The sequence below is a fragment of the Martes martes genome (assembly GCF_963455335.1).
Source record: "Martes martes genome assembly, chromosome: 6".
Lineage (NCBI taxonomy): Eukaryota > Metazoa > Chordata > Mammalia > Carnivora > Mustelidae > Martes > Martes martes.
Window position 1 is genome coordinate 81853278 of NC_137893.1, and position 23555 is coordinate 81876832.

The 23555-nt window shown below is 39.5% G+C and overlaps 1 protein-coding gene across 1 annotated transcript in view; it reads right to left on the reverse strand.

Annotated features, from left to right (window-relative positions):
• Positions 1 to 23555, reverse strand: part of DCBLD1 (discoidin, CUB and LCCL domain containing 1) — a gene marked incomplete at its 5' end in the record, with an annotated part of 66565 nt that overhangs the window by 37654 nt on the left and 5356 nt on the right. Inside the window, one exon of the mRNA XM_080805607.1 lies at positions 5792 to 6004. Within this exon, the coding sequence (XP_080661733.1) occupies positions 5792 to 6004 (213 nt within the window). The remainder of the gene's footprint in view (positions 1 to 5791; positions 6005 to 23555) is intronic.

Here is a 23555-nt window from a genome sequence, read left to right on the forward strand (position 1 = left end):
TAATGTTTATATAATTAACCCGTTATTATTTTACATCATGACTATAAAAGGCCAGAAATCGAGAATCAGTACCAAAGCAGCAGTCTGAACGGTATGATACAACAATTTTAAATCTTAAGATATATTATGTAAATAGATTCTTTGTTTTAATCTTCAAATTCAGGCTTAAAATGAATCCGTTCAATCCTAGGATAGCGTTGGCTATCCTCAGTCAAGTCTCTTTGGCCTCATGCGTCCAAATATAAGGTGAACTCTGTAAAGAAGGTAGCACCTTAAATTTACATTTTTTCACAGTCTCGTATTACACTGACCTCTTTGAACAAGGCAGAACTGTTTGGGGAAGACACCTGATGTAACTTAAATGAATGTAGTTTTGAATGTCAAAAAAAGTCCACCTGAGGAAAGCTGTGAAAAGGGAACCAAAGAAAACAATGCAAACTTACTTCGCATTCCTCAGGAGACATGGGACCTCACAATTTCTAATGCCGGACATTTTTGCAAACAAGCCTTTCAAAGATCACTTTAAAAAGGGATCATGTTCTATTTTCCAAAAATGCATAATCTGAATTTAATCACGAGGAAACACTGAACTAACCCAAAGCAACAGGCATTCTACAAAATAAACAGTTGGAACTCTTCAAAACTATGTAAAGAGACAAAGTAAGATGAGGAACTTCCCCAGGTTAAAGCAGAATGAGGAGTCATGACAGCAAAATGCTTGTGACCCTAGCTTGAATCCTAGAACATAAAAGAGACATGAATGTTTCTTTGGAAGGTAGTCTCAGCTTCTTTGGTCTCCTAAACAAACAAAAGCCCAGAATTCCCTCAGCTATAGTAAAAACAACCTCTACTAAGCAAGCTATGATACTTCTTACAGACTTTTTTTTTTAGCCAGGATATAAGCATACATGTTGGTACATGTGTTTTAGATTCAAAATGTTTTGCTAAAAGTAAAATTTGTGTTTAAGAATATCTTTAAAAATTTATTTTGTTCTTTTTTTAAAAAGATATTATTTATTTATTTGAGAGAGAATGAGTGAGAGAGAGAGCATAAGCAGGGGTGGCAGGGGACAGGGGGAGAGAGAGAAGCAGGCTCCCTTTCGAGCAGGGAGCCCAATGCCGGGCTTGATCCCAAGACCCTGAGATCAAGATCCCAGCCAAAGGCAGATGCTTAACTGACTGAGCCACCCATGTGCCCCCAAAACTCATTTTGTTCTTAAAAAAAAAAAAAAACACCCCACATTTTCCAAAGTAAGGTTGATATCGTTTACTTTGTCAACTTTGCTGCTTCCTGGCTGTTTCAAGGGTATTTTGAAAGGAAGAGTCAATGTCTTCATTCAGTAATAAATATATATGTAATCCTTCTACCCGATGTTGAATCTGAAATATCAACTATAATTGTAATACTTGACAAACAGAATAATAATCCCACCTTGTCTGTATCAGGCCTATAAAAGCAATGAGATCAAGTGTATATTTTGCCTGATTACTGGGAAAGCCGGTATGGCTTACACTTGTTTACAGTGCATTTTACTACCATGAGTGTGGATTAGAATAGCGCCCAAAACTATACGAACCAAACATTTAAAAGAAAACTGGCAGGCAGGATAAACCATTACACACGAACTGCACGATGATTAAAAGCATACAGCTCCAGCATATTCACAATTGTTAATGCAATCACATTCCAACTACTTCCATTCTTGGCAGAGCTTACAAATACTAATGCCAAAAAACATTACTCTTTTTCAAAACATTAACTCCATATTCAAAATTGTGATAGCGTTGAGTCTTAAAATCTCTTGGCATGGGTTTTAATAATTAAGTGGTTCATGAAAAAAATTGAGTTGGATAAACTAAAACTATTCGGCTATTTCAGCCACACATGTAATCGTTAGAACCATCATAGATGGGAATTTCAGAGAGGTATTCCACAACATTCTTTCCCCACCACTGTGGGCACTTTCCGCCACCCCCACCAGCCCAAACTAGTTTTGTGGATCCCTGGGACCCTGCATGAACACTAGGACTCCCCCTCTGCAGGCGCGCCAGGTCCTGTGGCTACACTGGCTGCAGAATGGCCTCCCACTGTCCCAGGAACTGGGCAACAGCCCCACAGCAACGCCCACCCTGAGTTGGGGCACAGGATGGCAAAGCACTCCTACCTCCCCCTCTTCCTTCGGAGGCCACGCTCCTTAGGAAAGTTCAAACTGACCAGGGGACTATTTTAACTAAGTTAACAAAAGAAATCTACTCTGCATTAACATTTCTTTTTTCTAGTTTTTAAAAAAATTACTATTTCTTTGTTTTTGCAAGAGAGGGAGAGAGAGCGAGAGAGCGAGAGAGCGAGCATGAGCGGGGCATAGGGGCAGGGGGAGAATCAGACTCCCCGCTGAGCAGGGAGCCTGATGTGGGACTGGATCCCAGGACCCTGGGGATCATGATCCCAGCCCTAGGCAGATACTTAACCGACTGAGCCACCCAGGCATCCTGTATTAACAACATATCAACTTATGTTTGTGAGGGAAAAAACAGAAGATAGAGAGAAGACATAACAATACCAGCAGTTAAAATTTCTAAAGTCTCACTATTAGATTCTACTGAAGTTATGTTGTCTTATTTTATTGGAAGGTTTTTTCCTATTGTTAGAACATTAGCATATATTCATATTTTACCTAACACTGTATCATAAGCAGCTTCCCATCTTAATAATCTTTTAACCTAATACATGTTTAATATGCCAAGTAATTGTAACATGTTTTAGTTAACTGGTTCCTCGTCACTGAACTTGTTGATTCACTTTATTAAAAAATCATTTATTCATTGAGTAGATCTACGACATTCAAAACACTGGATTATATATTATAAGTACATGTATATGAATAAGTGGGTCCTCTAAGAATGCTCTTCAAAACGACAAAAGACACAAACATATATATGCAACACACACAACATATACAGTGTACACTTTCTATATTTTGCATTTAATTTTTAATTTAATTTTTAAAAACATTTAATTTTTTAAAAATATTTAAGCATTTAATTTTTTAAAAATTAATTTAATCTTTTTAATTTTTAATTATTTTTAATTTTAAAAACTATTTAATTTTTAAGTAATAAGCATTTAATTTTAAAAAAATATTCTTACGGGACTAAAATACCCTAATTTTCTTTCCAGATATTTCTTTTATTGCTATTTCTCTTACACTTGTCTGCTGGGTTTGTCTAGGCATGGAAATCTTTAAAGTAGCCACAAAAGAATAATTCTGAGCATCATTAAATATTTTATCTTAAGAATATCCCTAGCCAAAAGTATTATTAGTTCTGCCTACATTTTAGACAAAATTGCTGTATAACATAATACTGGGCTAAGAATGTGCTGTGGTTTTCTTTGAGTTGTGGGACTGGGACAGAGGAGTAGACATCTGGAAACAGAGGTATCTGAGCCACAAAGATATGGATACAAATCCTCCTTTCATATCTTAACTAGTTGTGTGATCTTTGGCATGTTACTCAAAAACAAAAAAACCCTACTTATTGTGCTTTAGTTTCCCTGCTTGTAGAAAGGCGTTAATAACATTTACCTCCAAGGTGGATATAAGGATCCCAGAAAATCTATGTAAGGGTCAACCATGTGCCTGTCATAAAAACAGACACTGAACATGTTTATTTCCACGATGAGCACAAATTCTATTTTTCAAAGATAAACCTAACTGGTATATAAAAAAAATTATAAAGAGAAAAATTAATTTACTTGGCTTTACTTCTACAGGTGAATTGTAATTCATTACCCATTTCCCAGTGAAGGTTCTAAGCCTTGAAAATTCGAGAAATCTAGACATACAGGGGTCAGTGCCCTGAAGCCAACCACAATCACCTCAGAACCTAGCTCCTACCATGTCATTAATCCTATGTGTTTCCTCTTTTCTGTACATTCGTGAATATACATGGGAGACGATGAAGTAAATTCACGGTGTGGGAAAGCAACATCCATTCTCCAATCCTGCTTTGGGATGATTTGCTCCCCTTTCTTGTTCTTCTCACCTCACCTCTGATTTGAGAGAGGCTGACAACAACAGAGCCGACTACTCAGCTTCTCTGTCAGCAGACGGAATTAACTGCTCCCCTTCCAGGAAAGGTGACGGTCCTGGGAGACACCAGTGTGGGAAAGCTGTTTCTGGCCCCTCAGTGTTTTGCCTCACATCTTACAGGAGGGCTCTCTCTGATCCACAGTCCTTCCCTCTGAATGTGAATGACATTTCCTGGCTGATGAGGGATTCCCTGAAGAGTGCTTTCACAAATTAATACACATGTGATCACCAGTAAGCGTTCCCAGGGCTTCCAGCATCCCTCGAATTCTCATGTTTCTCATTCGTTTTTTTTTTTTTTAATAACGATTTTATTTATTTGAGAAAGAGAGAGCATGAGTGGAAGGAGGGGCAGAGGGAGAGGGAGAAGCAGGCTCCCCACTGAGCACAGAGCCCCACTCGGGGCTGATCCCAGGACCCCAAGATCACGACCTGAACCAAAGTGAGATGCTTGATCAATTGAGTCACCCAGGCGCCCCTCATTTTTCCCATCTGAATCAAACTGGAGTTTAAAAGTTGCAACCAATTATATGAAATAAACTGTCTTTAGTCTGTCAGAGTAATTCAGCCATCATTAAAACGACATAATATTCTCAGGGATACAAAAATCCTAGATTTTTTTTCCCCATGGGGGCTGGATAAGCACAGACCTCCGAATGGTCTGCGGGCTAGTCTGGGGCTCCACGCTGGGAGGAGGCACCAGGAGAGAGGAAACACGTCTGCATGCAAAAGTAAAGACAATATTGAAAAGTGTGTGTGTTTGAGAAATTGCCTGCAGAGCTTGTAGGCAGATAAAACCTACATCATTTTGGGGCTGTACGTATAGAGTATTTCCATAAACCTCTAACCTCAAAAGAACCTGTATATAAGATTTTGTCTTTATTTTTGGATTGTCTAAACCTAAGCTCTTTCCCTGGATCCAGGATCACAGGGTCACTGTTGCAGTGACTCCAGTGTGCTGGATTTCAGACTCCAGTGTGCTAACTGCATACCCCAAAGCACAAAAAAGCTTGATTTCAAAAGACTATTTTGGAAACTGTCCTCTGTATCTGCTGTTCCCTTATCCAGAAAATTGTGACATCAGACATATGTACACAGTCCATTCCCTCGAGTCATTCAGGTCTCTTGCTCAAATGCTCCCATACTGGAGAAGTCTTCCTGACCATCCCAGTTGAAGCAGTAGAAACCCACTCAAAAACAGGCTCTATACAACCTTCGGATGCCCTATTTTTCTTATTCTTATTCTTCTTTCTCACTGCCTCTCATATGATAGATGCATTTGATTTTCCATCTCCCCTCCCCACCAATGCAAGCTCCATGAAGGAGGAACTTAGTTCTTTCCACCGCTGTATCCCACAGAGTTCCTGAATACACGCTCGCCATTCAATAAATATCTGTCACACGAATGAATGACTTGTAGATGTTTTAGTCAAGTGCCATACATCTCCAATTCTCTTCCCAGCGAGATACACACTCAAACAGTGCTCCTGGGGCACACACGAGGCCAATGCTGAATCTGCTCAGATGTCTTTACCACAGCTTAGGAAGCAAGTGTATCCACGTGAGCTACCCTAGGAGTTGACAAAAAGCAAGCTTCCCTTCGAATCTTCCCAGGCTATAACACTCATCAACACACGAACTTGCCTTCCCTCCCAAGCTTCAAATTACTTCATGCTCACAGAAACCTAGACCTCTTTTCTTACCATACTGATCAGAATTGGTGGTGAAGAGAAGGTAGTCAGATGCACAGGTCTGGGATTCAATATCCAAATCTCCTAGCCTCAGGATCAGTTTCTTCCCTTTTGGTACTCTGATGGTCTTTTCACAAACCGTGTGATTGGGGTAAGTCCCTGGGTAATTCTTAGACGTCATGGTGCCACTGTCCTGATAGGTCACCATGTGCCCACAGCCATCACCTGGTAAAGAAAAAGAGAATGAGAGGAGTGACATTAATTCTCACTGAGGATTGAGAGAGTCTAGTACAATCTCCAAGTCATGTATGTTATTCCTTCTTCATAGAGGGAAAAGTGAAGAAGAAGGAGGAGGAGGAGGAGCGGGAGGGGGAGGAAGGAGGAAGGGAAGAAGGAAGAGGGAAAAGAAGGAAGAGGGGGGAGAAGGAGGAAGAGGAGGAAAAGCAGCAGGACGAGGAGGTTAAATTTTGTATTATTTCAGGTTATTTCATGTTGTTTCCCAGTTTAATCTTCTGACTATTTTGGACCCAAGTGTTTCACACATTAGAATGGAAAGCCCTCAGCAAACACATCATTTGATCATACCACTTTTTCTAATCATCTATGTATCTACCATGGCCCTTGGCATTCACAGATTTGCCATCTGTGGTTTCATCTATTAGCAAGGCAACGCCGTGCAATAATTTGTGGTGGAGAAAAGAATCATCAACTTCCAGAGGGTCACCATATAGTTAAACAAGACAGTGTGGGCCTCGTGCTGCTGGTAGAATTTGAGATGTAGGCTGAGAGGAGAGTAAGAGCCTGTTACAGCTGGTGATTTCCAACTGTTCGACATTCATGTCGCAGTTAATGACAGTCACAGACTGGAAGGATCCCGATAGACCCAGGATGTGTCATTAGGGAATGTCGAGGGTCTAGTGCATGGAGTGCTTGGTGCATACCAGAACTGGTACAGATGGATACACAAAAAAGCAGCAATGGCAGCTTTGCAGAACTCAGAGTGAAATGGGAGACAGTCATATGCTCAGCTAACTCTAATACTGGGTGCTGTATGTCATACTGGGAGCTTAAAGTGCGAGGAAGGCAGGAAAGGAACTATTTCAGTGAATTATCACTACTTTACTAAAATAAGACATTTCCAGGGCGCCTGGGTGGCTCAGTAGGTTAAAGCCTCTACCTCCGGCTCAGGTCATGATCCCGGGGTTCTGGGATCGAGCCCCACGTCTGGCTCTCAGCTCAGCAGGGCGCCTGCTTCCCCTTCTCTCTCTCTGCCTGCCTCTGCCTACTTGTGATTTCTATCTGTCAAATAAATAAATAAAATATTAAAAAATAAATAAATAAAATAAAATAAGACATTCCCTTAAGACTTTTCTGAATAGGGAAGTTCATCAATTGACCGACACGTTGCTCCAGTAGATTAAAGTGACTGAGTCACTCACTCAAATATCTAATGGCATGCACAGCTGGGTGGGTTGCAAGGTAAATGAGCATGTACGGCGTTCAAATGGCAAAATTCTTGTGGCCAGTATGGCTTCACATAAAAGCAAGAATTTCTGTCCTTAACTGGAGGGAGACAAAGCAGAAATTGGTTGGAGAAGGAATTCTCTGAGTAATAAAACAAGGCCTCTGCATCCCAAAGTCTCCCACAAAGAAGCCCCAATTTGGGCATAGTGGGAATCTAAAGCCCAAGGCAGCCTCCTTCCTCCTCCAGCTTCTTCCTGAGCTGGAGAAGGATTGGCCTGGGGCTTTCCTTTATCCCACTCTTCTCTGGCCCTGAGGCTGATAGCCCAAATGAAATGGAGGCTTAAAAAAAAAAAAAAAAAGTGGCAGGGGGCACAGGGCATAGAACTCCAGAAATACCCCATCTCAGCAGACAAGTCTAAGAAGAATCCACCCATAATCCAGAAACTGCCACAAGATTCCCAACCCTTCTGGCCAGATGGGTGGATGGGGGATAAGAGTTAACTTACCAAGAACATGAGCAGAAATGTAGATGACATTAAGATAAAACCACTGGACACCTGCACATCTAGAAGAAGCTGTGGAATTTACATGGAAAACTACAGAGACCCACAGACATTTTTGAGAAGGGAGATAATGAAAGAAATGTTTCAAAAAGGATCATCAACCTGGTAGGGCAATGCTACAGGACCTAGAATGTGGGGAGAATCTGGATCAGAAGAGCCATACAAGGGCTAGGAATGGGGCAGCTAGAAAGGGAAAGGAAAGAAAAACAGGGAAATTCACAAGAAAAAAAAATCAAAGGCTCAGGAACCAACAGGTGTTGGTGAGGATGCAGAGAAGGGGAACCCTCTTACACCGTTGGTGGGAATGCAAGCTGGTGCAGCCACTCTGGAAAACGGTATGGAAGTTTCTCAAAAAGTTAAAAATAGATCTACCCTAGGGTGCTTGGGTGGCTCAGTCAGTTAAGCATCTGACTCTTCTCTTCATTTCAGCAGGGGGCATAATCATGGTGTCCTGGGACTGAGCCCTGAGTTGGGCTCCACAGTGGGTGCGGCACTTGTTTGGGATTCTCTCTCTCCCTCTGCCCATCTCCCAGCTTGCACTCTCACTCTCTACTTCCTTCTCTCTTGGAGAAATAAATAACCCTTAAACAAAAACAAACAAACAAAACCCAGAAACTATCCTATAACCTAACAATTGCACTACTAGGTATTTATCCGAAGGATACAAACAGTGATTCAAAGGGGTACACATTGCTGTTTATAGCAGCAATGACTACCACAGCCAAAATAGGGAAAGAGCCTAGATGTCCACAGACTGACAAATGGATAAAGATGTATATACAATGGAATATTACTCAGCCATCAAAAAGAATGAAACCTTGCCATTTTCAATGACATGGATGGAACTAGAGGGTATTATGCTAAGCAAAATAAGTCAGTCAAAGACAAATACCATATCATTTCATTCATATGTGGAGTTTAAGAAACAAAACAGATGACTATAGGGGAAGGGAAGGAAAAATAAAATAAGGTAAAAACAGAAAGGTGGGCAAACCATAAGAGACTCAGTTCTAGGAAACAAACTGAAGGTTTCTGGAGGGGAGGCAGGTGGGGGGATGGGGTAACGGTGATGGGCATTAAGGAGGATACTTGATGTAATGAACACCAGGTGTTGTGCAACTGAAGAATCACTAAATTCTACCCCCTGAAACTAATAATATACTGTATGTTAACTAACTTGAACTTAAAGAAAATCTAAAAAAAAAACAAAAAACAAAAAACAGCAGACTTAAGTTTTGGTTTAATGGGGAAGACGAGAGAAGAAAAAAAAAAAACCCACTGAGATTCTGAGTCCAGAAATTACTGAAACACTAAGGCTAATATAGACAGAATGAGAAGCCCAGAGAGAGAGCAGGTTTGGGGGCAAAGGTTGTAAGTCTGGTTAAGGTTGAGGTGACAGCTATCTTCCATGACATCTCTGGCAATAAGTACAAAATTGTTGAAAGTTAAATGAAAATTATACCAGAGGGAAGCATATGGTGCAGAAGCACATAGTGCACAAGGCTTTGATTTAAAATTTGAATTATTTGCCCGCTTATAAAGTCTTTGATTAAAAAGTCCAATTTATAGTTTCTCTTGAAGACTGGAAGACATGGAAACCATGGCAGCAGGTGATCTCACCCAGCTAGTGATACTGCTCCTTTAAAGGAGAAAAGGGCCCTAGGTCCCCACCCCATCCTAGCTGTTCTGGACGTGCCCCACCTTGGGAGGCCATGATTTTGAGCATCCCGACAGGGCAACGCTAGGGTAACTAGAGTACAAACAATCAGGAGTGTTAATACACACATTACCCTCTCTAACCCACCAAGATATCACCTGGTCAAACATTTAAACACCTTTCTTCTTATGGGGAAATTCTCTCCTTTAATAAGAGAAGAAAAAGTGAACTCTTTCTGGAAAGCACAGCTAAATATTAAATGAGGCGTAATTATATGTGAATCAACTTTCATTTGACCACTATATTCTTTATTTTACTTAAGTGACATGTCATGACAAAGGAAAATCCCTGGGTATCACATTTATTCAATCCTGTAATTATACTTCTTTCCAATCACTTTTACTCTAAAGCCCTAGAAGAAACTAATTTCACCCAGTGATACCAGCAGAAGGGAAAGCAGGTCTGGCTTCAACTCTCCCATCATTACTTTGCCTGGGTGATCTGTGCCTCCTTGGAAAAATTTCTCTTTTCCATTAACTATCAGAATGATACTCTAGGAGTCTTTGTTCTTCCAAAAAACCTGAAAGGAACTGCTGAGTCCTAATTTATTAAAAAGCAAGCAGTCATCAGAAGTTTGTAATTTCACCCCTGTCTGTGCAAGGAGACTATTTAGGGAGTTTTCTGTGGCAAGCACTAATATAATACATTTATTCCATGGTATTAACTACATCAGGAATTTTCATCCTATTGTCCTTCCATGGTCTTGATGAATTAAAAAAAACTAGATATACTAAAATACTGTAATAGATACTTGAAAGTTGCTAAGAGAGTAGATCTCAAATGTTCTCACCACAAAAAAGAAATGGGGATTACGGGAGGTGATGGGGAGGTTAGCTAACATCACGGAGGTAATAATTTCACAATATGTAAGTGTATTAGATCAACACACTGTAGACAAACTAACACATCATATGTCAGTTATACCTCAATAAAGCTGGAGGAAAAAAAAGACTATAAATATGCCAAAGGGGAAAATGGAGAACTGGGAGGGAGAGATAATGCCCACCATACCATGGACTGTATAAGGCAGATGCATGCAAATGATCAACAGTAGGGAAGCAATATTCCCAAGACCTTATCCTAACACTTAGGTAGCTTACTCTCATCACCTAGCTCTAGTGAAGAATCACTGACAAGGAAGGCAACAGAAGTTGCTTAAAAATCTATCACTTCCTGTTCCATTTCTTGAGTATCAATGTCAATTTCCTGGTTATGCCTGGCAAGATGTTATCATTGAGGAAAACTTTCCTCCCTATTATTTCTTGCAACTGTATATATTTTACAGTTGTCTCAGAAAAAGTTTAATTAAAAAAATGTGTTAGTCTGGTTAAGTTTGGCTGACAGGGGGTGAAAATGAAGAGGCTTTCATTTTCTGTTTTATACTTTTCTATACTATTTGGATTTTGTTATTCTGTATAAACTATTTAAACTATGCTTAAATAAAATATTATCCACATTTGCATTGAAAAGGTATATGTTGAATGACAATCAATAAAGGCGGCCACTTTTATTCTAAAAATCTCTCTGTACCAAATTCATTACCCACATTTTTCATATGTGTCTGAGGAGCATGGGGTATCATGTCTGAGGGGGGCTCTCATACACGGTCCAGTTTACAGATGAGAAAATACAATGTATATCGGCTTTCCTTTAGGTTAATTTACTGATAGTGGGGATTTAGAAATGGCTCTAGGATTTTAAAAACATTTTTGTCTCTCTTCTTTATTCGATTTCGTGACAAATATTTGTATTTAATCTTAAAAACAAACAAAAAACATCTGAACTGCTGCCCTATCAGACCTCCCTTTGGATACCCTCATGACATTCTCCTATTAAAATGAACAGTCCCCTGATGAAAGGTAAGTGACTCCTGAAATAGTCATAAACAGATGGAAAACCACTGGGTAGAAGGTTGAGGAAGAACTTCAAAGTGGAAGAACGAGGTGTGTTACCAGCTAAACTCACTGATGGATCCTAGCATGACGAAGAGTAAGATAATCAGATACTATGTGTCTCCAGGTAGGATAAAATGTGCTCTAGGCACCAACACCCATGAACGCTCTTGCCAAAGAGCAAATTGTGAATCAATAATTAACTCCAAATTTCATCAAGCCTTTAGGTCTAACTTCCGAGCTATAGGAAATGCACAAGTTTACTGACACCATAAGGAAGCCATTAGCCGCATCTAGGCTGGGACATTCTAGGTGCTACTGACTGAGTTTCTTCAACAATGAACTGTACAGAGGCATAAAAGAAAGTATTTATGTCATATTAAAAGAAAGTTAAATAAACAGCAACCAAGCGAATTTTGTTTGGATCCTGATTTGAAAAACCAACCTTACAAAACCATTTAAAGAAGGTGAGTGAGCTATTGCTATCAGGAAAGTATTAATTCATTTTATTAGGTGTGATAATGGTATTGCGGTTATGTAAGAAATGTCTTTTTTTAGGGAGGCCTAATGACATATTTGGGCTGAAATGACATGACATGAGGTCTGGGATTTGCCTTAAGATATGAGAGTAAGAAAAGGGAGGAAGCAAGATAAGAAAAAAAAGAGACAGGGAGAGGTTGATGGTTACTGAAGCTATGATTGAAGAGGGTGCACACATTTTTAAATTTTTATTTTACTTATATACTTTTTAAAGATTTTATTTACTGACAGAGCAAGAGAGGGAGAGAGAGCACAAGCAGAGGGAGCAGTAGAGGGAGAGGAAGAAGCAGACTCCCAGCTGAGAAGGAAGCCCTAGGAGGGGCTCCATTCCAGTACTCTGGGATGGGGACCTGAGCCAAAGGGAGACGCTTAATCCATTGAGCCACCCGAGTGCCCCGAGGGCATACAGGTTTTGTTTTTTTTGGTTTTGTTTTTATTTTTTATTATTTATTTATTTTTTTAAAAAAGATTTTATTTATTTATTTGTCAGAGAGAGAGTACACACAAGCAGGCAGAGAGGCAGGCAGAGGCAGCGAGAGAAGCAGGCTCCCTGCTGAGCAAGAAGCCCGATGTGGGACTCGATCCCAGCACCCTGGGATCACGACCTGAGCCGAAGGCAGCGGCTTAACCAACTGAGCCACCCAGGCGTCCCTGGTTTTGTTTTTATTTTTTAAACCAATATGAAAAGAAACGAAGGTCAGTCTTTAGGGCAAACAATACAACCTTGGTTTGGAGGATTAAGCTCCACATGGTGCTGGGAGCCCTGATGGGCAGTGAGCCACAGTGATACAGTACCGTGGCGCCAGACAGCGAGTTTCAATGGCCACCTACCTACGGAGGTCGTGGATATAAAGAGGGAAGGAGGAAACTTTGCCACAAGAAACCTGTCTACTCCTCAAAATTGGCTACAGTGCAATGTTTATCTTTTTCTTCCTTTGAACAGTAATTTAATTGCCAAAGCGTCAAAGCACATGATGACTAAACTATGCGTCATTTCCTCTCTCCTTAGGCTGAAAGCTCCTCTCCTCTGCAGAGTTTGTGAAGGGTGGTCACTCCATGATGGGCATAAATCCTGGTCTCTTCTTGGAACCCCAACTGGTTTGTGAGATTGACCAAACCCCTTCTCAAAACAACTTACATAAACAAAACTGATTGAAGGTTACATTTTGGAAAAAGCTGTAGGTACTCGGTATTTTATAGATCCTCAAGTGATCTCTACTCAAAATTTAAGTATTTTAACTCTGAACATTTGACAACACTCCACATTAGAAAAGGCTGGTCCAACTACAGTATCTCTAAGCAATGTGCTGTTAAGGAAAAGTTAAAGTCATGTTTTAGAGTTCTATTTAATTTAAAAACAGAATATCATGTACACATATAGATATAAAGGGAAAGTGTCTGAAGTGCTATGATGTAGGATCACAAGGGATTTTCATTTTATTTATACATTTATTTTCTAAATTCTCTACAATATGAAAACATTATGTATAAATCAGAAAAACAATATAATTAAAAATACCATATTTACCTAATAGTTTTGGTAACATAGTTTACTTTCAGTATTAGCCTTAAAGTATAGACTGGAAAAAGTCCCTTTGGGCCAGTAAACACAAACTGTCATTAAAAACTCACTCAACAAACAGCTGGAAACTTAGTATAGTGTAGTTCCCACTTAAAGAAGCTCACAGGGAAGAGGAGAGGGGTATGTTAACAAGGAGTTCTTGGGACTAAAGTGACAGGTCCAAAACAGAGTATGGGCTCAATATCTGTTCTCCAAATGCCTGAAAGCATATGTCTTTATGCTTTTAATGTCAGCTGTTCCGGAAGTATGGATATCCACAGTATTTTCTAAATAAACTTAAAACAAATCCTAGATGCCTTTTACACACATCAACTGTTTATTTAGTCTACTCTAATTCCACCCACTATGAAAGGAAAACAATAACTTCCTTAAAAGACTATTTCCCTTTTGATAAGAAATCATGTTCCACTAATAGAAAAGTGAAATTAAGATATACCTGGGAGGAACTAGGTGCTGTAACACTACAAAGCATGATTTAGGCTTCCAAAGAACACTTCCAACTGAATTGCACTTGTGGAAAATTGTTTGGATGACATGAAATAAATAATGCAAAAATTCCTTCCGTTATTAACTAATCCATACAATAAAACGACAGATGGGAAACTTTTAAAAAAATTATGACCCATAGTTAGAACATAGGTTTTTCATTGCAGTCTAAGTAAGCACACGTGCATACACATGCAGAAACAGAAAAAAAAAAGTCTAATGTTACAATTATTTCTATCGTATGTAATGTGCTGTGATATTTTCTATTCCACTGCATTTTTTTTTAAATTGAAAGCGTGCTGGTTTTGTCATCTGAATTGATTTTACTGCCTACTGATGGGTCACAACCTGCAATTTGAGAAACAGTACTCTGAAATGTCTCATGAGTGAAACCATTTCTAGGTGCATGATTTCATGACAGTTGGATCCTTGTTCTTCTAATATTCAAGTTACAACAGGTCTCAACGCATATACAATCATCCACATGTGGGTGTGGGAAAATTTCTTGCCATGTCTAAGATGGAGTGAGCTCTTGATGACTACAATCTTTTCAGCCACAAAGAAGAGCCTGCAATTATTACAGCCTTCTTTGTCTGATGGCCATGTGAACAGATTTCTCAAGGTATTACTAATTTCACTGTCTGTCATACTCTCCCATAAACTTTGCTTTTCTCCCATTGTGCTTAACTTTTTTTATGCTGTATGTTGCCTGAACAGGAATATAAGAACCAGGACAGCAGGGTCTATGCGGTTACATGAGAATAAAACCAGTAAGACAGAAGTTTCGATGATGAAACTTCAATTATTCAAAATCTTTAGTATTCTCAAAAGGAAAATGGATAATATTATGCTGAGAGAAATTACAGTGATAAACTCAAAGCACATGGACCACGTTCGGCAAAACTGTCGTAGAATCTCTTTAAACCCTGTCACCTGGGGTGCCTGGGTGGCTGAGTGGGTTAAAGCCTCTGCCTTCGGCTCAGGTTGTGATCCCAGTGTCCTGGGATCGAGCCCCGCATCGGGCTCTCTGCTCAGCAGGGAGCCTGCTTCCCTTTCTCTCTGCCTCCCTCTCTGCCTATCTCTGTCTGTGAAATAAATAAATAAAATCTTAAAAAAAAAAAAAACCCTGTCACTATGCATAAAATAGATGCTAATGACATGATTAACGATCTAATGAAGATGATACCTTTGGCACAGTCAATGAAAGATATTTGGCAGTAAAATAAAAGGAAACACAAGGTACTTATTGTCAAAAGTCTCTCCATGTAAACTCTCAACACAGTGTTTCCTATCAGCTAAAAGATTCACTTAAAATAAATCCATTTGAATGCATGAAAACAAAGCAAGTCATTTCAAGAGGTCCTATCCTTCAGATAATGTGAGACTATTTCCATCAGGGTTCAAAGATGTCAAAAGTCAGCCACCTGAGTAGCTCAGTCGGTTAAGCATCTATCTTTGGCTCAGGTCATGATCCCAGGATCCTGGGATCGAGCCCTGTGTTGGGCTCCCTGCTCAACGGGGAGTCTGCTTCTCCCTCTCCCTCTGCCCCTCCTCCCTTGCTTGTGCGCGCTCTCTCTCTCTCTCAAATAAACATAAATCTTTTAAAAATTATAATGTCCACATAGGAAGCATCATTTACACCTAAGAGAAAAAAAAAAATCCTGAAGCCTAATTTAATGCTATCCTTTAATCTGCTATAGGTAAAACCATGGTTCTTGGTTCTTGGTCACTCTCCAGTCCTGTGATTCCTAAGGAAAAGTTAAAGATCACTGACAGGGGTATGAGGCTGGGGGAAGAGGCTTTGCACACCTACTGCTTTCTAATTTCATAAATTATTTCCACATACGTGGGAGGTGACAGAGCACACTGGTTATGACACTGAGTTCCTTCCCAGAACTGGCTGTGTGGCCTTGAGTGAGTCCTTTTACCTCTCCAAGCTACAATTCATCATCTGTAATATAGACACAATGGTAGTGCCCAACTCACAGTGTTATCATGAGCATTACGTGAGATAATGCTAGGAAAGTATTAAGCATAGGGACTAGCATCCAGTAAGAATTAAAAATATTTTAACTGCCATATTTTTACTTAAAACTATTATATATATTAAAGCACCAAGAATATTGTTTTGGATTTGCTGACCTTGTCCAAATTCCCCCACTCATTGGCTCTATGATCATAAGAAATTACCCATTTTGTGTGTATCAGTTTTCCTCATCTTTAAAAATCTCAACTACAACTGGACGTGGTAAAGACGAATGAGACTGTGTTAAGCGCTGGAAAGTCTAAACTGCCAGAAACTCTAACTAGGATGTCCCCGGCCCCCAGTATGTATCTAGGGCCCACTAACAGCTGGGTCAGCATCTCCCAAAGCAGGCACTGTGTGCTTTTGAGTGTTGGGGAGACTTAAAAGGAAGTCAAGCCCTCATCTCCAAAAAAGATTTGCAAGATAAATAAGCTTGCAGAATCTCACCTTCTTCTTTACTGTTGGACATCTCGAAGCCCTTGCAGTGCACAGTGAAGCTCTCACAGGAGACACATATTCCTAGGGAACCCCTTCCTCGGTGGGTGTCTCCTGGGTATAGCGTTCCGGGCCGGCCAACTCCCGGGCTAGGGAGATCCCATGATGGGGCTTCTGGGACTAAGGCTCAGATGCAGAGAACTGGATATTGGCCTTGAGAGTTCTAAGAACACTACTGAAATTATACTATGTGAATCTGATATTCAGAAGGAAGACTCTTCCCACTGTTGTTAGGTTACAAGTGCTTTGCGGGAACTGGCAACAAATCGGAGGCATTGTTTCAGAGAAGTTTCTTAATTTCAGAGATGAAAGGGGGGAAAACGTGTTTGTGCAGCAAAACACGTCTAAGATGACTATTTTATCTCTGTCACATAGATGCTCAGGATAAGGAAGTCAGAGAAAAGTAGCCATTAACCTTTACTAATAATGTCAGGATGTTGATGTAATGTCCAGGCTGCCATTGCTAGAGGTGAAGACAAACGCAAGAAATCTTTCCTGTCTCTACAATGTGCTATACTGTCTAACCTCGGCTCCATAGTAAATAAACATATTGCCAATATTCAGATAAAGTGTAACTGGATGTTGACTTTTCCCTCTGGATTAAAAAAAAATCCAGTATCACCAAGTATACACAAAGTTAACCTGAGTTTCAGAAATTAAAACGTTTCTCTCTCCTCTCTCTCTCTCTCTCTCTCCCTCTCACTGACACACACACACCTTTTCACTTTCCCAGATACATTTTTCAAAAACTCAGTAAGAACCAAAATGTTAAAAAAAAAGAAGAAAATGTGAAAATGCTAATACATAGCATTTACTAAGTAGTTATTGTAAAAGGTGTATTCTAAGGGATTTTATGTTATCTTATTTAATCTTCTTAAGATGATCATATTCGGCAGATAATATTAGATCCTTTTTTAAAATTCTGAAGAATGCTCAACATCACTTGCCATCAGGGAAATTCAAATCAAACCACAAGGAGATACCACCTTACACCAGTCAGAATGGCTAAAATTAACAACTCAGCAAACAACAGATGTTGAAGATGTAGAGAAAGGGGAACTCTCTTACACTGTTGGTGGGAATGCAAGCTGGTGCAGCCACTCTTGAAAACAGTATGGAGGTTCTTCAAAAAGTTAAAAATAGAGCTACCCTAGGACCCAGGAATTACACTCTAGGTATTTATCAAAAAGGATATAAACATAGTGATTTGAGGGGGTACATGCACCCCAATGTTTATAACAGCACATCCACAATAGCCAAAATATAGAAAGAGCCCAGATATCCACTGACAGATGAATGGGTAAAGAAGATGTGTGCGCGTGCACGCGCGCGCGCACACACAGACACAGACACAGACACAGACACAGACACAGAGCTATATATGGAACATTACTCAGCCATCAAAAAGAATGAACTCTTGCCATTTGCAATGATGTGGATGGAACTAGAGGGTATTACGCTGAACAAAGTCAGTCAGAGAAAGACAAATACCATATGATTTCACTCACGTGGAATTTAAGAAACAAAACAGATGAACATAGGGGAAGGAAAGGAAAATAAAATAAGATGAAAAAAGAGAGGGAGATAAACCATAAGAGATGCTGAACTCTGGGCAACAAACTGAGGGTTGCTAGAGAGGAGAGAAGAGAGGGCAATGAGCTAGATGGGTGACGGGCATTAAGGAGGGCACTTGATGTAATGAGCGCTGGGTGTTAGATACAACTGATGAATCACTAAGTTCTACCCTGGTAACTAACAATACATCACATGTTAGCTAAATTGAACTTAAATAAATAATTTTTAAAAATTAAAAAAAGACAAACCTTTGAGATACCACTTTTATATGGTTTTATTTTAATATCTTTTCCTAAAACTAGAACAAGTCTATATTCTCAATTCTTTGACACTGATTTTCATCTACAGTTCGTTTGTAAGTCTAGGACAGGCAATAATAAATTTTAGGACCTACATTTAAGCCAGAGTGACACTTCTGATCTTTGGGAAAAAGTATCAATTTAGGAATTATTTGAGCATATGGTAGAAACTATATGAAGAAATAGGAGGAGAAAGTTTCTGGGAGCATACATGTATGTCCCATTTATAAGGAAAAAGCAATCAATGTTTACTGATCAGAAAAAAAGCAAATCTCAGTTAGGAAAGAGATGGCATCTTAACATGCTTCTACTGAAGGATGAAACAGAAGAGCTGATGGAGGAAGAAATAAACCTTATAAAACTCCGATCACACTGCATAGTCCCCAAAATTACGCTGCCTTTGCACATGGCACATCGGGCATCGCTGAGTTTATCACAGTGCGACAAAAGCACATGGTTAGCTACTAATCGGGATTTGAAAAAGTCTTATAAGAACACCTCTAAGAGAAATCAATGACTATTAATTTAAAAATTTATTGCATAACTAACCTCCTGAAATTATGTTTCTCCAAGGCTTCTTTTTCTTTAACTTGATCTCCCCTGGACACAAGCACCCATCTAAGATGAAGGGCAGGAGACCATCCTAGAAGGCATCTAGGATTCTAAGACATGCATGCACCTGTATCCGACTCTGGACACTCAAGGTGAGTGCACTTGGGGTAAATGATTCAATCTTTCTGAATTTCAGTTCTCTTCAGAGTGCTCAGAACTCTTGGGATTGAATTAGATGCAAAAACACTTGCTAAATCAAAATACATACGAGGGGTAGGGTTTTCCATTTTTATTTACATAAAAAAACCTGGGTGGACAAGCAACACTCTATGGATGCTTAAACCACTGAATGAAAACTTGATGGGGAAGAGTAGCTTTACTGAGTAAGCGGCTACTATTTCATAGGTTATTTTCAGGTCATAAGGGAAAAAGGCAACTTCAAACTGGAGAGATAGAGTTGTTACTTCCTGAATTCACTGAGCATTTTCAGTGTGGTGGAAAGCGAGCCCAAAATAGCAACAATAATATATGCATCTTGAGATACGGTTAGCAGCATATGACTCCTTTGTGGTACTTTAAAAAAAGAAATTCAGCCTGAATCTACTCATCAAGTCTTTAGGTCTAAGTTCAAGTTTATAGAGAAATACAGTGGATAGTGCCCCAAGGAAAAGATAAGAAATGGAGGGGCCAGTTAGTCGAATTTAAGGGTGAGCTGTGTCACACTATAACTGTTGTCCTCCCAGGAAAATAAAAACCATGTGGGCAGGGCTTAATGGTACATTACATGACTTAAGAGACAGAATAACAAACTGTAATGTGTGGACCTTGTTTGAATCTTTCTTTGTACAAAGCAGCAGTAAAAAGATATGTTTAGGTCAACTGGGGAAATCTGAATATGACTTGAGTATTAGATGATATTAAGATGGTTCTAGTAGCATTTTCAGGTGTGCGCATGGCATGGTAATGCAAGAGAATATTTAGAGACGCAAATGAAATATTTAGGAGAGAAATGCCATTAAGTCTTTAATAGATTTTTAAATACCTCAGGGGGAAAACAGTGCTTCTGTTAAGATCTTGGTCGAATGGATGAAGATGTGGTCCATATATACAATGGAATATTACTCAGCCAACAGAAAGGATGAATACCCAGGTTTTGCATCAACATGGATGGGACTGCAGGAGATTATGCTGAGAGATATAAGTCAAGCAGAGAAAGTCAATTATCATATGGTTTCACTTATTTGTGGAACATAAGGAATAGCATGGAGGACATTAGGAGAAGGAAAGGAAAAATGAATTGGGGGAAATCGGAGGGGGAGATGAACCATGAGAGACTATGGACTCTGGGAAACAATCTGAGGGTTTTAGAAGGGAGGGGGTGGGGGGATGGGTTAGCTCGGTGATGGGCATTAAGGAGGGTATGTACTGCATGGAGCACTGGGTGTTACACGCAAACAATGAATCATGGAACACTACATCAAACTAATGATGTACTGTATGATGACTAACATAACATAATAAAATAAATACATAAATAAATAAAAAGATCTTGGTCACATAGCACAGCAACTGTAGCAAATAGGATAAAAAGGGAAAAGAAAAAAGAAGATGAAAAACAGAAAGAAAAAAGAATTTCCTACCCACAAGTCAAGAGGATTTCAAAGATTTTTAGACCCTTTGGAGCTCACAGAAATAGCCAGTACAGGCCCATTTCTCTATCTGCGGACTCTCTTCAATTTTAATCTGTTGGCAAAGCAGGGGCTTTTTGAGGGGGGAAAAAAGGCAAGTCACGGTACATGTAATTCTCAGAATAAGGAGCTTCTGTTCTAAACTCTTCAGGGTGGGAGCATTTCAATAAGCAGATTTCATGTTTCAGTGGTCCCATGGACTAGCAAGTCTCAAAGGTTTCCTCCTTTAGACTTTAATCAACTACATTTCAATATGAGGTAAACTTGCTTTTGTGAAAAGCCGCAAAAAGGCTGAATTAAATCCACTTAGCCATTTAAAAAATTAAGTGAGACCCACAGAGATGTTTACCTGTATTTCCTGTAGGAAGTTTTATGCACTGGTAATTCAAACTTACTGGACTTCTTCACTTTTAATATCCATAGGCCTTGTTCTTTGTCAGATATAATAGTGAAATAAAGTTTTAGTTTTTCTCCCTTTTTTCAATACAGTGTTCTATAAACAATCATTTGGGACCTGGGTGGCTCAGTCAGTTGAGTGTCCAACTCCTGATTTCAGCTCTGGTCAGGATCTCAAGGTTGTGAGATCGAGTCCTGAGTTGGACTCTGTGCTTGGGCGGGGAGGGAGGGGCGGGGGAGGGGGGGGATCCTGTTAGAGTTTCTCTCCCTCTCCTTCTGCCACTTCCCCTCCTCCCTCCCTCTCTAAAAAAAGAAGAAGAAGAAGAAGAAAAATCATTTATATACAACTTTTAGGCACATCCACTAAACACACTCAATCATGAAATGGAGCCAGATTAGTTCTAATTTCCAAGGATTTTAATTTTGTAATGAAAGAGAGACTATTCGTTTCTCTTCTGGTAAAATGTAAATATTCTGGACATTGAATTAAAAGGCTACAATGATTTGAGTTGGAAAATGATGTCTATAAAACCATATAAAACAAATGCAGTTATCAATAAACATAAACTCCAAGTAGTCTAATCATGGACAAGGTAGACACCTGTACGTATAAATTAAGAATCTCATCCAAAGGGGCACCTGGGTGGCTCAATGAGTTAAAGCCTCTGCCTTTGGCTCAGGTCCTGATCCCAGAGTCCTGGGATCGAGCCCCACATCCGGCTCTCTGCTCGGGGGCGAGCCTGCTTCTCCCCCACCCCGCCCCTCTCTGCCTGCCTCTCTGCCTACTTGTGATCTCTGTCTGTCAAAGAAATAAAAAAAAAAAAAAACCCTTAAAAAAAAAAAAGAATCTCATCCAAGAAGGACCAAGAAATACACTTTACTTTTGTAAATGTACTTACCATCTTTGTAAGATGGAATTACCTTACCATCTGACACTTAGTACATTTAAAGTAATACTTTTTCCAAATACTGTATGGACAAGCAACTTACTTCTGACTCCAAAAGCAAAGAAGGGTTATCTGAATCACACGGAAGACAAAAATCTTGACAAGACCCATAGCCAACTGGCCAAGACAAAATTCCATTTTCCTAGTAGATATTCCTCAGTAGCAATAAATGACTAGAAAATGCGTTTTCAGTTTAAAACCTGAAGACTAATCCTAAAAATAAATATAAACCTAGAATTTTTCCCCAGTTAGTATGGTGAAAGCTTTTAATAAAATGTTAAGTTGAAAAAAAGCAGAATATCAAAGCATACAGAGATTAGGTCGTAGAGGGAGTATCCAGGTATCAGTTTTATTGTTCTTTACACCTTACACATATTTTACATATGTAATTTTGTCTACTTGATATTTAGTAAAAGTGAATAGTAGATAGTATATGAGTGTATGTGTATATGTACATTAGCTGTAGGGATATATACTTGTATTTGTGCGTGTGTGTGAGTGTCATAAGCTTGTCCTTAGTGGTTCTCCATGTACTTCTTCCTTTCAGGATTATGCTATGTCAGTACAACATTATTTATCAATATTCTGCTTTGTTCTACAACTGTTCTGTCTTGTAAGCATTAGGAAATATGTTTGTGAAAGCAGTCAGAAAAGAAAGCCCTAAGCGAAATTTAGCTTTAAAAAAAAAAAAAAAAAGCTCCAGTATAGCTTTATAAAAATTAGGGGAAAATGGATAAAACAAAATCACTTAGCTATTACCTTGTTTCAGTGTTAGTCTTTGCATCTTTTCCTACCCCCCCCCAAAAAAAATCCACCTAAGCTAAAATTACCACAGAGAAGACACAAGACATTTCTGTAAGTATTGGGTATAATTTCATACAGCATAGAACTCCCAGAAAGATGGGTCATAAAAACCAGACTAATAGATCAAATTGAAATGTCAGTGAACAGTCAAGGCATAGATGACAATATGGCTTAATACAATGTTAATGTCACAAATGGATGAACACTATCCCCAGTGACTTTGGAGCCCCTGACACCCTCAATGTATAAGCAGTTGGAGATCTTGGGGGACACTGACTCACCTGATCCAGATCAGGATACCACTTGCTCTATTATTCCCCAGACTGCCAGCTCCTGACTCCTGGCAGCTTTCCGGTGTTGCCTGCAAAGGAGTCTCAGAGATTTCCAAACTTCTCAGAGCTGGATTTAGCTATTTTCTTAAACACATGGAGAATGTTTCCTAAGGCATCATGGTAGTCATGCACGCAATTCTGTTTAAAACAACTTAGTGAACATTACCCTTCACCTCCTTCTCTCAAACCTCAGCCACACCATTCATGTGCGGACACAGGAAATAGTTATCTGGAGCTCTTTCTCTACCAGGCACTGTACCAGGTGCTGGTGGAGACTCTAAAAGGCTTCATTTCATCTCTACTCTCCCTCATTTTCCTCCCTGTCCTCCTGCAAAAAAACAAAAACAAGAATGAAAACAAAACAAAACCCTCTCTTCTTCGCTGTCACCGGAAGTCAAATTTGACAGCTGGTCTGCAT